We start from the raw sequence: 16,734 nt of genomic DNA, 5'->3' as shown, positions 1-16,734 counted from the left end.
ACACTGCCACAGAATCTCGCGGTCTACGGAGTAAAATGCTGCTTCTAAGTCGAGAAAGACCACCATTGTCGGACGCCGATAAGTATGCATATGTTCTAGAACCTGACGAATGGTGAATATGTGGTCGATGCAGCCGCGACCAGGTCTGAAGCCAGCTTGATTCTCTCGTGTTTGCAGTTCACGAGTCTTAGTTAAGCGTCTGATAATTATCGAGGCTAGTATTTTAAATACTATATTAGTTAAACTAATCCCTCTGTGGTTGTCACAGGATGATTTTGACCCTCTCTTATATATTGGGACGATAAGTGATTGTGACCAGTTAGATGGAATAACGTCTAACTCCCAGATCTTAGCTAAAATATTGGTCAACCTAATCGCTAAAATTGGACCACCATCCTTAAAGACCTCTGGAGCCAATCCATCTGGACCAGCTGCCCTTCCTCGTTTCAGACTAACTATAGCCTTTTGAACTTCTGCTAGAGTTGGGGGACCTACTTCAATGTTCCATTCACACTGTCTGGTAATGGAGGGTAGTTGTAGAGTAGCTGAGGGCCAGCTGAACTGTTCTCTGAAATGTTCCGCCCATCGTTCTAAACGTCTGGACTGAGAGCAGATGAGGGTGTCGTCGTTTTCCGAAATAGTCTGACTTACACTTGACTTATTAATCCCAGTTTCTTTTATTAGTCTGTAAAACTGTCTTGTGTTCCCTATAGCCGCCGCCTTTTCCATCTCTTTTGCTTTCGTTGCCCACCACTGCTCACGGTCGTTTCTTAGACTTTTTCTTAACCTAGATCTGATTTGTTGTCACTCTTCATCATGTTCGGAACCTGATGGGACGAGTTTGCGAGAATCCATCAGTGTGATAGACTTTGAAGAAATCCACTGGTTCTTTGTAACTCTGTGGTTTAAGTCACTAATAGATTTCATTGCTGTTTCCACAGCTGTTTGTATATCTTTCCAAGCAACATCTGGGTCAGTCTCGTTTTCAGAACTACCTAAGTGTGACCTCAGTTATTCCTGGAACCTACTTTTGGTTTTCTCGTTACTCAAATCAGTTCTAATGGGTCTTTTTACTGTGGCATTTTTGCCTCCAGTGAGGCGCAAGCAGATGCATGCACGTATTAGGGCGTGTTCGGAGTCCAAGCAGGTACTCCAGAATGAGCGACGATCTTTTACCGACCCTCTCGAACGATGATTGATGGCAATATGGTCTATTTGAGTCCATCGTTAGTTTGGTGTAAGGGGTCGCCATGCTAGCCGATGTCTCTCCTTATGCTTAAAATAGAAAAACCAAATAGTAAATCGTTAATTTGCAAAATATCACTCCATCATATCAAACCGGACTGTTGCCGTTGCAATCATCAATCCATTGTCTCACATTTCATTGTTCATGCGGTTTCTTACAAATTCCATTGTGTTCTCGTTCTTCCTTTCTTGATCTTCCCCCATCTTCTGCTGCCAGACATTACGTTCTTTAACTCGCGTTATATAATACTTATGTCAATATAAGTAGCACGCACCACAGTCGGAGCGTGTCAACGAGTTGGAAGCAGCAGCTGCATCTAATAACTCATCTGAGTCACTGGCAACAAGGAGTTTAGTGTGGGTGAAACAATCTGTTAAGATGGATGGGATGTCAATCACTAACACCCATCGATGTCTTGGACGATGGACAGTTGTTCGAGAAGTAGTACAACTGGTCTGCCGCTCCAGCAACATCGATCAGACTGTCCTTCCCTCCATGGCCTGTGACGAATGATCCACCAAATGACGCGGAAGTCTGCAAGGAACTCCAACTCTTGAAGTCTCACAAATCACTAGGCCCAGATGACCTACGTCCGATCTTTTTTAAAGGTGGTGGTGACTTTCTGGTTAAGAAACTGACTGAGTTGTTTACAAAGGTCTGGCTATTAGATAGTGTTCCAAAATTGTGTAATGAGTCAATAGTCGTCCTTATATTTACGAAGGGTTCACGTCGTTTCTGCAACAACTATCAGGGGATAAGTCTTCTTCTGATCACGTCCAAAATATTGGCTTTCATCATTCTTCGTAGATTGTTCAAAATCCGAAAAATATTGGCTTGCAAGGAGCGGACTGGTTTTCGTTCTGATCAAAGATGTATTGATCATATCTTCGCTCTCCGCCAAGTGTTAGAACACCGTCATACTTATTACAACCCAAAAATTGTAATTTTTCTCTACATTATGACCGCCTTCGATTCATTGGACAGAACTGTTCTCTGGGATGGTCTATTGAAGAACGGTGTACCTGAAAAGTTTCCTAGCATCTTAAAAACCCGATATACAAACACTTCAGGTAGAGTGAGACCATACAACTACCTCTCCCCATTGTTCCATTCAAGCAATGGGGATAAGCAGGGTTGCATAATCTCACAATCCCTCTTCAACTTCACTATCGATGACGTTATGAAAACAGGTCTGATGGATGTAGGTAGTGATGATATTGATCTGTTGCCTGGGGAAAGACTTCTCGACCTTGAGTATGCGGGTAATATTGTCTTTCTGTGCTACGATATATAAGTCAGGAAATCCGCACTTATTCAGTCTGCAATTACTGTCCGTAGGTACCGTAAGTGCTTTGCAGCTTCTAAGTGCAAAGTACTTTTACAAAACTGGCAGGACCCTGATCTTGCACTCACCCTGGGTAGTTAGCACATAGAAGTAGTCGAGAAATTCGTGTTTCTGAGTAGCTGGGTAGTGAAAGCCAGATCGGTTTATGCCACTCTGGGCCATCTTTGGCGCTTTTCTGATGTTCGTCGGACTGTACAAGGTGGGATCTACAACGCGTCAGTGAGAGCAGTTTTGCTATATGCTTGTGAAACCTGGTCTTTTCGAGTTGAGGATGCTAGACGACCCTCTGTGCTTGTTCATTGTTCAGTGGCAACACCATGTTAATGCATAGGTTCGACAACGCCAGTCCAGGACACAACGACAGTAATTCAATTGGTGTCACCTTCTTGAAACACCGACATCGACGGCTCGGGCGTGTCCTATGAATGTCGTCCCAGCGAATTCCACATCGTGCATTATTTGCCGACTCTGAAACCTGTTGGAATAAGCGGGGTGGTCATTGGATAACATGGTATAAAAGAAAGCTGTATAGGACTGGCTTCTGCTGGTCCTTCGTGACTCCCTGTTTGGGGTTCCTAGAGATGGTGCGGCACAGTGACTTAAGACGTTATCAGACATGGATCAGAATAGAAGCCAGTGGCGATCCTGCTGTAACTTCCTGTTACTTCATACAAAATGAACGTAACTTCGACTGGAAGAATTCTTTCTGGTTGTACTTTTGCTAACTGGACTGCCTCTCCTGTTATTATGATTTCCACCTCATACACTAATTCCCATTCGTTGTTGTTCTTCTTTTTCCTATGCGCACTTTACATTCTCTATCTCTTCACAACCTCATTGTTGTTGTGTGGCACATATGTATTTAGCATCCCCTTGTACCAATGTTTATGTGCCAAAATAAATAAACTAATTCGTAGTTTTGAAATACTACCTGGTGAACTTTAGTAGTGAATAAACATCAATAAAATAGATATTCCTTCAGTAATAACATTAATGTCACTTATTATAGATATTGAAGGCGACACTGTTTAATTTATTATTCTTATCTTTTATTTTGACACATGATACATAACGCATGCATCATATCACTTCCTCTTTTGGTTTTTGTATTTCTTTTCAATAAAATAAGAAATTACTAATTAGATCAGTTTTTAATGTAAGAGTTTCAGTTTTCCACTTTATTGATTGATATTATGGAATGCATTGGGTCAGTCTATCGACTCAATGTTATCAGCTCTTCAACTAACTTAAATATTCCCGTTAAACTATCATTACTGTTTATGCCTCAACACAAATTTCATTTTTTTTTCAACCTAATTAAATTTCTAAGACTTTGACTGTACTAATGTTATATCACTTTTGTAAAGTTAATATTTTAATTTCTTACTTTACAGACTCACCACTGTATATCTAAACTTCCACCTAGAGATGCTAGCATTACGAAATTGTGCTTAGATCCTAATGGTGAATCCATTTATGTTGGCTATTATGACCATTATTTTGGTGAATACAACTTGCAGGTTAGTAGTTTTTATTTATTTCTCCATGAAGAATTCTTTATGTTGGTTTTCCTGTTTTCTGTTTTTCTTGTAAGATAGACACAAATTATCATGATTATTTAGCTCTCTACCTTTGCTATGGAAAATATGATTAAAATATACAGTCTTCATTTTTCTATGTTGTTGTTTTATTGAACTGTATATGTTTTTCATTCTAGTCTGACATCTGGTTACAATTATATCTTGAGAAGTACTTCGAGAATATTCATTTACTTTTTTTTCACCGGGATATAAACAACAAATGAATATAAGCTACATTTCTCTGTCCGTACTTGTATTTTGAGAGGAAGTAACATTTGATTTCTGTGACTTCTGTAATAACATGAAATAATATATTAAGTAGAACATCTTTTAAAATAATGCCTTGTTTGACCTTTGAATGGACCATTAACAATGCTTTATTTAGTTTGCGAGAGAGATGCTGAATTGTTATGTTCAACAATCAAATGGCATTTTGTCGAATTAAAAATAGACTGACGTTTTTCACTTTTGTCAAGATTGTACAGTATTTTATACTCTGCTATTGGTAACCTGTAACACAATTCAGTAGGTCATAGTCATCCCAATGCTGGCGATAAAATTGCATCATTTTTACCATATCAGCACCCCGAGACAAAGTGACGAAAGTCGATTCTATGCTTCTCATAGTTATGAGCTACTGACACTGAAGGTATCACATAATCCTTACCTATTTCATTTTGTTCTTTATTTTTCTATAGACCAGTTTGCTGGTGCATAAAAATACTTTTTCTAGTCGTATCGCGGCACTAGCAGTTGCCCCATCACCTGAAGTTCCATTTATATTTTTGGGCCTCTTTAATGGTGACATATTGCGTTATAATCCTGGGACACATGCAATCGGTTTTCTATGCCGACACACAACTGATTGCTACCATTCTGATTTTGCAAGTGATAAAACGAAAAATTGTTTAAAACAGCAAGCACAAACTTCGGACTCAAATGAATCGGCTGGTATCACTTCACTGTGTCTTGTTCAATCAGGAACCTCTCTACTATTAATTGTTGCTGGTTTAGTAAGTTTTCTTTTACAAATTTGACTAAATCCTCTGTAATTATTCATTTCATTTCTTCTGTGTAAGTTAAATGAATATTAATTTGAATGAACGGCTTGGTGGAATTGTGTATTTTATTTTTGGAGGTAAGAACTTCGTACGTCTGGAATCACTAGAATTATAAGTTATCATTCTTATTACTACCATAACACTATGTAGCTTGTGATTTTTTCCCAACTTCTGTATACCCAAACAAACTATGGGAGTTAATTTCAAATGTGTCACTCTACATAGTAATAGTAGCCTTTTAGATAACTAATCTTATCCTATCTATCTTTTTTATTCCAAATTTTAGGACCGATCTATTTCTATCCGCTCAGCCAGCGATGGTACATTAGTGTGTTGCATCCAAAGTTCTGTCCAAAAGGGACCGCCACAAGATATATCATGTTTACCCAAAGGCTCATTTTTCTCATCCTATTCTGATCGTTCCATTCGCATTTATAATTGGAAGGTAATTATAGAAGTTGATGCAGTAAGATTATGTTTGCTAAAATTTTCACCCGACAGAACATTAATAAATTAATCAAAGAAATTGCATGTTTAACAAAATTGAACAATTTTACTACACGTAGTAATATGTTGTTTGTGTTACTCTACTAAACTCGCAGTTCCTCAGTGACTTGAACATTATTTCTATAACAAGTGAAGTGAGTCTGTTATAATTCTCTCTTATGTCCCGCTAACAAAGTCGAAGACTACTGAGTTTGTAACTGTGAGACTTTATTCAGCTTTTCACATGAACTGCAATCAAAATTGAGTATCTCGTAAGAATATACTCCAGTAACGTCAGTTGATATAACTTAATAACCTAATCTTGTTCTATACTTATTAACCGGAAAGTGATAATAATTTTGTCTCTTGCTGGTGTTTTTGTTATTTTTTGCCACGGCAAAGACGTCAAACAATTAAGCCACACTTTCTGAAGACTGTTTACTAGAATATTTCTATTCAACTCTCTCATAGGTATCATATCTACAAAAGAAGCTCCAATTGTTCAGCTTTTCTAAAATTGTTATCAGATTTAGATAATTTAATCCAATAGGATATAGAGATTATATTGTTGTAGTAGATGAAAACCTTGGTTACATACAGGAACTTCTGAACATCTTGGGTGGTAACATGAGAATGTTGATACCTAGTTTTGCGGGTAATAAAAGCATTTGATCATTCTAGATGGTTCATTTATTGATACTTTTTAGATCAACTCTAGTGAATGATGAAATTTGCCAGGTATACACAACTGAGCCATTTAGCCTTTTTCAAGTATCAATTACAGGATATTTTAAGATGAGATGTTTTCAGTGTCTCTTGAAGTTTCTAGATGACGCAAACTTCTCAGTTTTCCTCACTGTCAAATTGGGTTTATGAATGGCCTTGAAAATACTGAAGTATTATGTGCATTCTTGTCGGCATTAGGGCATTACCACGAAAACTATGAGTTAACGATTGCTTAACGTTAGTATTACAAAACTTGCTATTCATTTATGAGATATATTTCAGAGTATCGTAATATAAGTTTTAGTTTCATCAATCAATAAACCTGTGTTTTAGTAGATAAAGGAGTCGACTTTCAGGTACTCTGATTTGGCTCGAATTCGGTTCTACTTACTTTGAACCGGACATGAGATGTTGTTAATAATTATACCATTAAAAGTATGGCTGATAGTTCAGTGCACAAACTTGTACCTGGTTAATAAATTATGCTGAAATTATTATTTAATTTTCGTTTTTCATTGCTACCTGTTCGTTGAATCATATATAATGTCAAGAATTGTCCCATTTTTATTTTATTGTTCTCTCTTTTTCTTTTATTTGTTAAGACTGGATCTTCCGAATTAACTTTCCATGTTCATAAAATATCTAGTTCTTGTGTAATGCAACGCTATATTGCTGTAGGTGATTCAGAAGGCGCAGTTCGTGTTTACAGATTTCAAGTACGTTGAAATATTTGATGAAAATGGATTTAGTTTAATAATGTATTTTATTTAATATATTCATCCTGCCACTAAATCTTCTCAAATAATAGTATTTCCTATTTGTTCTATCAACACCAAACTTTGAAAATTAAATAAACTTTTTGACTAGTTAACCTTGACTTCTTTAGTCATGTAGTATTAAGTGTGGATTACTTTGCCTAGTCAACTATTTTCACACTGTGCTCATTTTTTAAAATTAGAACAACACACATAAGCGAACAATATTGTTTTCATTTAGATCCTAATCAAATTTCACTCCAATATACGGTAATATTTATATGCATATACAAAATTACTAGACCAATCAAGACACTTTTTTAGTCAATTATAGATAGATAGGTAGTGATAAATTACATAACTAAACATGATAAGTACAAGTGTGATGACATGTGTACTAGTTGTGATAAGAATAACAAAGGTTTGAAACCATGTCTCATAAGGAGAAATTGGTCAATAACTTGAAAACTTTAGACTGAAATAACATTTATAAAAAGTAAGATTACGTAATAAGAAGTGTTCAAATGATTAGACAATGAAGCATGTTTTTTAAAAAAGGAATAAAGGGGGATGAAGGAAAATTAACGAACAAATAGTATGAAAAATAATAATCAATGAAATCTTCGATTAAGGCTAATTCAAATAGGGAAGAGATTAAGATGTTACAAATTTCTTATAAGTACAAAGACTTGGATTGCTAGCTCGAATTCCTATTGCTTTTGCTGTGTGAGAGTTGAGATCAAACCCTATATAGAAAACTAATAGGAATACGATAAATCACTGTAAATGACCTATTTCTGTCTATATTTAGTGGCCCAAGATCTGACTCCATTTATATCATATGTTGATTGTTATTGAAACATACATATCATCAATCCTCGTATAAAATTATCGACTTAAATGGCGTTAGTGAATGACGGAATTTTATAAGTCAGATACGAGAATGGATTTTTAAATACATATATTTTGTACCCTCATTGATCTGGACAGACAATCAGAGGAACGAAACAAAAAGAAGATAACGAAGCGAAATGACGCGCGGTGAAGGTGTGTGAGCCAACTAGATTTAATCAAGCGTTAATCAATATTTATAGTCAGACAAACATAAGCTACAGAAATGTGAGGAGTAAGATAAGATGTGCACACATACGCTGATATAAAAGCAGTCAAGATTGATAATCTAATAGTTAACATGATCAAAATGTTACTGAAGAAAGATGAACAAATTGGCTTATCCGGAAGGTAGGACTAACTATGTCGACCTAACATAGCAACCGACACTACAACTACATGACCGCTATCGATCAAGTGTAATGGAACAGAGCTGCGTATTGTTTCGGCGATACTCTATCCTAACCACGAAGTAAGGTGTTCACTAACTCGTTGACTCAGTTGTCTGGTTGTGCGCCTGATTGAGCTTTCTCCACAGAATCAGCTGAAATCATAGGTAAACATAATTGTGGCGGAACCAGATAACATCCTTTAGTTGAGGAATCACTATGGGTCGGGTCGATAACGATAGAGTTTAGTTGCGCCAAACGTTTTCATTGTTCTACTCTTTCTATCTCATAGCACATCATCAGCTATATCTCCACTGAATTGCAGCCTCAGAAAAAGAGATTTCTTACTGGCCGTTGATGTTTCTATTCTCCTGTCCATTATATGCTAGTGTTTCCTCATGGAACTTTGCGGATAACCGATCTCAATCAACCTGTTATGAATAAGCTCTAATTCTTTGTAGTTTTATCTGGGCATATTTTCCTGGCTCCATTTGCAAGATGTCTAACTAGGTTTCTGTTATAATATATGTACTGGCCTGCTGAAGGACTTTTCCTATACACACTTCTACTGATAGTATCATTTTCTTTTCTGTTTAACAAAACATTACAAATTCCGCGATACAAAGACTTGGATTGTTAGCTTGAATTCCTATAGCTTCTGCTATGTGTAAGACACGAGACTTATTATTTTTCGTTATGTAGTCTATTCCACTGTTATCATTGACTCATAAACTGCCTTGATTGGTCTAATAATTTCGTATATGCATAAAATATTATTGTATATTAGAGTAAATTTTGATGAGGATCTTATTGAAAACAGTATTGTTCGCTTATATGTGTTGTTCTAATTCACAATGTGGTAATTTAATAAATATTATTGTAAATGGCCATAGAGGATTTCGAAATAAACCTCATGACAAACAAGTATTAACATGTGTAATTTGAAAAAACTTCAGAACATTTTCTCTGGCAAAAGGTAACTGAATTTTGTAGTGAGTGACTTGTAAAGTATTAATTAATAATTTTAGAAAATCCATTACATTTATCTTACACTCCATTTTAACTGACAAGTATCCTTAACTATAGGGGTAAAACTCATCACTTTTGCTACATGATATACTATTAGACGAACAAATTGTTGTTGACGGGGTATGATCTCCAATTGCATTAGAATACTTATTTTCACTCATGAATCGAGTCGAGTAAAGCGTTATCTTGTTTATTTCATATAGTTTTATTTTTCAATATTTAGTACATTTCTTTGAAGTAATGTAAAAGATCTGTACTTCGTCTGGTTGCTTACAGTAGTCTTATGTTCTTTAAGATGAATGGTTCAATTGTAAGATTTTCATTATTGTCAGAAAATTCTATAGTATTCTCTGATTATTCAAATATATATATGTTTATGTATCACTATTCCGATACAAATTAGTTCTCGCAAAAGATGAATTCCCTCTGACAGATATTTGAAAAGATTCATTGTCTATTTTGTATACATGAATATGAAGTTTAGTATGGACATAAAAATTTGTCAATATTTGTCTACCTTGGACTGAATCAATAACAAATTTTCTATCCAAATATGAAATAGTCCCTTAAGGTCATGACATGACATTACTGTAGTGAAAATTGTGTGTACGTACTAAATATCATGAGTTCTTTCGTCCCTATAAAGTGTTTAAGCTTTTTAATTTCGAAAGGTTGTTTATTCTCTGCAGGATCAGCTTACACGAAATCGTGAAACTTCTGAATTTCGATTTCTTACTAGGAATACTGCAAATATATTAATAATCTACAAGATTGTGTTTAGTTATTCATCTTCTTGTTTACGGTAAAATGATTCATTGTTCTATTTTGCGATTTTTTTATCGCGATACTGAATACTTCTATCAATACTACTTTTAGTTATCATTACATTTATAGCATACGAACATTGCTTGGACATTTATATAGCATTTCGGCAGTATTTTGTAAAAATAATGAACGATAAGAATGTAGCTGATCAAGTAATAAAGATACTTTATGGTGGAGTTTGTCTGAAATCAGTTGACTATGCAATCGTTCAATATTCAGTTACATCTTTTATACAATGTTATAAAAGTTATTAAGCTTCTGTCGAGACTTAAAAGGGTGTGAATAGCTTATACTCTGATAATCTCCCGGGCTCTGATTATCTACACACAACTTAAATCAAGAGCCTCTAGGTTAACTGGTAATTTATTTAATGTAAAATCAAACTGGTTCTAATTGATTGGAAATAAGACGTTTTTGCTCCACCTTTAAAGAAATTGATCTTAGTTCTTGAATTCGTAAGATCTAAGTCTTGTTGTCTTTTAGAAGGCGACCTTTCCATAAATCTAACTTTAAAAGGTTAGATTTTAACCTTGGAATTCTGGGATTCATCTTAAATGAGTATGAAAGCTAGTTGCTATCAGGTCACGGCATTTGAAAATTTTTTTGGCTTCAGTAAACTAGAGCGTAAATTATTTACTTATGTGAACACATCAACATTGGTACAAAGGGACACCTATATATATATATATGCACACCACAAAATAATGAAGTTGTGAAAAGATAGAGAAAAGGTGAGTATAATAAAAAAGAGAAATAGAGATCCTCACGGACCTCCGCCTATTTAGGGATAACAGGATAGTCTAGCTGAACTGTTCCTCGAACAACTGTCCATCGTCCAAGACATCGATGGGTGTTAGTGATTGACATCCCACCATCTTAACAGATTGTTTCACTCACAACAAACTCCTTGTTGCCAGTGACTCAGATGAGTTACTAGATGCAGCTGCTGCTTCCAACTCATTGACACGCTCCGACCAGCTGACTTGATCCTTACGCAAGCTTCGCCCAGTATCATTACGTAACAGTCTTTGTTTGCCGTCAAACTCGCGGTCACCTGGAATAGACTGACGGGCTTCAATGAATTGTGAGGAGCCTGAAGAAACACAGTGCTTATAAGCGGGACGTTTCGCGAAACCGTAAGCAAATTTACTCGTCGTTTTTATGGCGTCACACAACTGCAGCCCAATGCTCATCTATAATTTTCGGTGGGCTGGTAGCTAGCCTTGAATCTAGCTCCGTTTGATATTTAGTTGTAACAGAAGCTGTGACCGATTTACTGACATCTGAATTCCAGCTTGAGATGCAGGGGGAAGGCAAGGATCCAATCGATCAGTGCTGCTTCATTTCTAGCGCGTAGTGCGATACCGACGGCAGCAAAACTAGACAAAGACGCCACAAATCCCCGGATAAACGCAAGTGAAACAAGCTTTTCGAAGTAACAGATGGAGAGCGAATTTGTAGCATTTCACTAGTCTTGAATACTGGTCTCTGATATACAACAGACATTGATATTAAGACTTTTTAAAGATATAGCCAACCCTATCTGTTGTCAGATCTGCAGTATTGTGCGGACGTTGAAGGACGCCAGTTTGAATGTCATTTATGGTTTCAAAATGGCTGATTCAGAATTCCTATTGGTCGGTGTCATTCAACTTTCGATCATTCATTCACTTGAAAAAGTTTAGATAGGACAGGATTTCAACTATAATCTACCTGCTTTATGAGTTGAAAATAAAGGAATACCGAAAATTGTAATTAAAGGGAAAATATAAGTGATAATATGTAAGATATAATCGAATGTGATCAAATAATTGTAAATATAATTTGTGAGACGTTAATTTTCAGTCCTGACCGTCATTTGATTTGTTTGGGCTAAGGTACTGCTCGGGTCCGAAAACCGATGCAGAGGATTTTCTCAGGATGCACTTGACTGTAGCTGCTACCTTAACGTGGTGATCAGGCTTGCTTATTCAACCGAGCTACATTGTCTGGAACGCATTTTCCTTTAGATCCTACCATGATACTAAGATGGATTGGAGAACAGTTAGATTAGAAGCAGCAACTTAAAGTGTGAAGACGAACTCTTGCTTCTGAATGCAAAAGGGTGCGACGGCAGTAAGGTGTTTCTTCCGGACAACCAGCATCTACAGCGATACCGCCTTCTCTCAACGGAATGAAAGAATTACAAAAGGTCGATCCTAAACATGTCACAGCTCTTATTACCCCATGGATTCCTGTTTGCTGATGCAAGGCCTTTTGAATTACGGAACCAACTTATCAAGAGCTTCCCTTGTAAAGGCCGTGTTTGCCCATCCTCAAACAGTTGTCCCTTGAGTCCTGTGGTCATCTTCTTAGGACATTACGATTACTAATCTACTTGCTTTCCTGGATACCTGAAGAAATATTCTTCCACGATGTGGGCAGCCGGAAGTGACAACCACCCCCACTTGGAATCCACTAATAGCATCAATATAATATTTGTAACTCACCGTATGCTGACAGCATAGCACAATATTGTATCTCATAGAAGTCACTGTTACTTCGTCACGGTCTTTACCCTATGATTTACTTATCAAATGTTATTAACCATTCGCTCAGTATGAATTACAAATATGGCATGACAGAGGTGTACGGTATAAGTTGTACGTGACCAGTTGTATAAATATTTGATCTACCATTCCATATGATGCCACCACTTATTAAGGTCATGAACTAGTATATTCATTCTCTGAGTAGCAATATTTTATGTCTTGAAAAATCATTCAACTAGACCCAAGATTGATTTTTTTAATAACTGGCGTGTTATTTTAATTTAATATTTCAAAGCTTATATGCCTAGCCATTTCTACTTCTTTATAATCAGAAATCTATTCAACAGCAAAAATTAGGGGTACCGAGAAGCAGAATAAATTTCGAAACAATATGAAAAGTATACGTACTTCTCATACACTCTATCAAACTTACTATTGTTTCCAATCGACCCCACAGAACACGCTGAAAGTACACTTTATCCACAAAAATATCTGGATGTGGTCGGGTCAGCCGTTAATATTCAACATTGTGTTAGAAAGTGTATTTCCGTTAATTTTTCTTAACTAAGAATGTGGAGTCTAGTTTTTGTTTTTATAAGGAATAGGTCGCACGATTTCTCTATTCATCTTCGTTTCTGATGGGTACAGCACAGAAAAGGTTAGCCATTCTGATGTGTAATGCAAACTTTAAATTCCATACTAAGGTTGTACATCATCAAAAGTTAGCAGATAGAAGTGAAGTGGTATTTTTGGAATACTGGTAGATGGAATAAGATGAAATATACACAAAATATATTGGTTATAAATGAAGCAAAAACATTTTCCGTCAATTTGGTAATTCCTTTAACTTTATGCCTTTTTTCCTGTATTCTCAATTTCATTTATAGTCAAATGGATTGCCTGTTACACGACCAGTAAAAGTCTACTTCATATCTACTCGAGGAGCAGTTACTTCACTTGCATCTGTGGGAGACACTGTAAGTTAATTGTAAGAAATCTACATGCTTTTTATTTTGATTGCAATGCTTATTGGTTGAATCGCTTAACTTTCAGTCACTGACTTCAAGATCCCCCAAACTTACTTTGGTTTTAGCAATCTCTTATTATTAGCAACTTCCAAACTTTGAGTGTACTCCAAATCAGATGTAGTTACTGGTTTACATAAAATTATTGTTATATATCGGTGGCTAAATCTGTAAAATCGAACAATTTTGTTAAAAAAAATTGTTCATGTAATTCGCTTATTAAAATGCTACACTTGTCATGTTAACCTACTGATGTGTCATACCTCCGTATGGAAGATAACAGATATCTACCTACTCTCCAGTTTTTAATCATTAGAATATACATGTTTGTCATCAATATTTATTGTAATGGTGACACATGGTCGTGTTCTTTAGTTAAAACAAATAGTTATTTATGTAGGAGGTATGTCACTTTGCTGTAAGCATCATCTTGCTTTTACTCATACTTTTTTTCTACTGTATTTAGCTAATCGCAGGTAGTTTAGATGGATCTGTTACTGTTATCGTAGTCAATGAACCAGCTTCAAATTACGTTTGTTTGGTGAGTTTTGACAAAATATCTTCATTATTTTACTAAACAACGATATTGCTGTATAAGTAATTTTTATGCTTCACAGACGCATTGGGTTCGCTATGCTACTGCGGAGGTAGATTTTAAAAAGTTTAAGAATGACGATACTCATAAAGTGATCAAATGTTGTTTTAAGAATTATCGTGCGTTTTACGCTTCTTGTTCCGAGTCCGTAGTATAATCGTTATCAATAGTTAGTGGCACAGAAATACATTACTTAACTTCCTCTAAATCTTAGTTTCAATACTATTTCCTACTTCTCATGTTTTTTACATTTCGCTTTCATTGCTACTAGTATTATTATTATTTCATCGCTGTTTTCGCCCCCATAATGGCTTCTTAACGTGGCGATATAGCATAACTACTTAGTCAAACGCATTATTTTTGCTAAGTCCTGCATAGTATACGATTGACCAGCAATAGATAGGTATTTACAGTCCTATAGTGGCTAAATGATTTAGATAACAGATCAATAACCGCACGTTTATGGCTGGAAATACTATGATTTAAAATAATCCTACATTTTTGTTCGAACCCGAGTTATACCCAGTAGATTAATTATTGCTTGATATGATGGAAAATAAGTCAATTTTCGATTGAATTACTCATTATGAGTTTTATTCAATATTACATCCGTTTTGATTCAACATGAGGATTATTCAGTGTAGTATTTGATTGTTTTTCCAGTATAATATTTTCTTCTGTATAATACACGATATTCTTGCATTCACTTGACATAAACTATGCTCAGTAAGTGATTTGTTATAACTGAGTGTAAGTGATCAGCGTTTTGTTTTTCCGGCACAACAATTTTATAATTATATAATGTTGTGAAAAGGCCCAGTTCATCTGAGAAATGTGATCACTCAATACATGCACATATTCTGATCACACATATGCCAAGTTATGCGAAAATAGGGTAAGTACATCTGAGGATAAATAGGATGAAGAAAACAACAGGGTTTGTCATATTACGAATAGCGAAATAACGTAAGTATTGGAGTCGTGGATACGTAACAAACATCAATTGTTTTTGAACCCATGCAGCTTTAGTGTGGGGATCTGTAGGTACCTGAAGTAAAGTCATTAACTAAAACGCATAAGATTGCTTTGGGTTTAGCCATAAACAAATTATATTTGGGTCTAATTGTGTCAAGATAAATTGCTCAACTATCTCACAGTTACACATGTCTGATCATGAAATCATACTATACAAACACCAGGTAGGAATTCCTAGTTTGGCTACTGTGCTTTTTATCCTTTGATGGCGGTTAGTGGTTATTTGAAGTTTATTAGAAAAGTAGCCCACAAATGTTTTATTCTTTCCAAAAGTTCTTCTCGAATCTATTTGGAAATTAGTTGACTATTTCAACTTTTACAAAGTTACGGCGTTAAGATTTTGTTTGACTAAGCTGTGAATGAGTTGTTCTTTCCAGATTATCCGAACCCATTAACCAGGATTTTTGAGTAAGCTCATATGTTCTATTCGCTGATATCACCGAAATTCTGTTCATACATTTGAATTTTGTCTTTTCTGAATATTTTATTTGTGAAATCTGACCAATTTCGTTTATGTAGCATAAACTCTTACGTTTACTTTTTTAAAACTATTTCCAGTACGGAAGAAAATATGGAGAAAACTGTGGTATCGGCTTCATGGATCGTCGTGACCTTATTAATCATGTGCTTAAGGAACACCTTAAATTTGAAAGTAATAAAACAGTAATGTGTGGATGGAGTTCGGGTCGTTGCAGGGTTCGATTCACTGAAACACAAACTATGAAGGCAAGTTAGACTGTAATATACAAGTTGCATTTATAAATTATAACCTCAATCCATGAATCGGTCACACAGTTACGAATTCGAATCATAGTCGTTTCGATACAACGACAGTGCTGTCAGTTTTCATCAGTCTATTCATCCCCAGATAAATATATTGACTGTTGCTATCCTCATGGAATGTAGCTCTTAAAGGAATACAGCTTATTCTCATTCGAAGAAAAATGTTTCCTACTAATTATACCTCTAACAGCACTAATTATATCACTGTGAAATCACTGGTACTTTAATTGAAGATGTTATGTTTTGATTTCTACTAGGTACAAAGTGAGACACTTCATGAATAAATTCATCTAATACATTTTCTAGGTAGACTTCAAATTTTTCATAGTGATTATTTGAAACTATTTCGGCGTACTACATCGTCTCTTATATCTAGTTTTTCTTAAAATAATAGGTCAAAAGCAAGGCTGAATAAACCAACGATTTGTACTG

General features: G+C 35.6%; 1 protein-coding gene across 3 annotated transcripts in view; it reads left to right on the top strand.

Annotated features, from left to right (window-relative positions):
• The window catches only part of MS3_00010118 (uncharacterized protein), a 39,610-nt gene that overhangs the window by 22,378 nt on the left and 498 nt on the right, over positions 1–16,734 (top strand). For all 3 annotated transcript variants that reach the window (XM_051218461.1, XM_051218460.1, XM_051218462.1), the window contains 7 exons: positions 3,986–4,111; positions 4,870–5,184; positions 5,519–5,677; positions 7,047–7,160; positions 13,752–13,841; positions 14,356–14,430; positions 16,078–16,245. In XM_051218461.1, coding sequence (XP_051073928.1) covers positions 3,986–4,111; positions 4,870–5,184; positions 5,519–5,677; positions 7,047–7,160; positions 13,752–13,841; positions 14,356–14,430; positions 16,078–16,245 — 1,047 coding nt within the window. The remainder of the gene's footprint in view (positions 1–3,985; positions 4,112–4,869; positions 5,185–5,518; positions 5,678–7,046; positions 7,161–13,751; positions 13,842–14,355; positions 14,431–16,077; positions 16,246–16,734) is intronic.

The sequence above is a fragment of the Schistosoma haematobium genome, chromosome 1 (assembly GCF_000699445.3).
Source record: "Schistosoma haematobium chromosome 1, whole genome shotgun sequence".
Lineage (NCBI taxonomy): Eukaryota > Metazoa > Platyhelminthes > Trematoda > Strigeidida > Schistosomatidae > Schistosoma > Schistosoma haematobium.
This window is presented reverse-complemented; position numbering and strand designations above follow the sequence as displayed.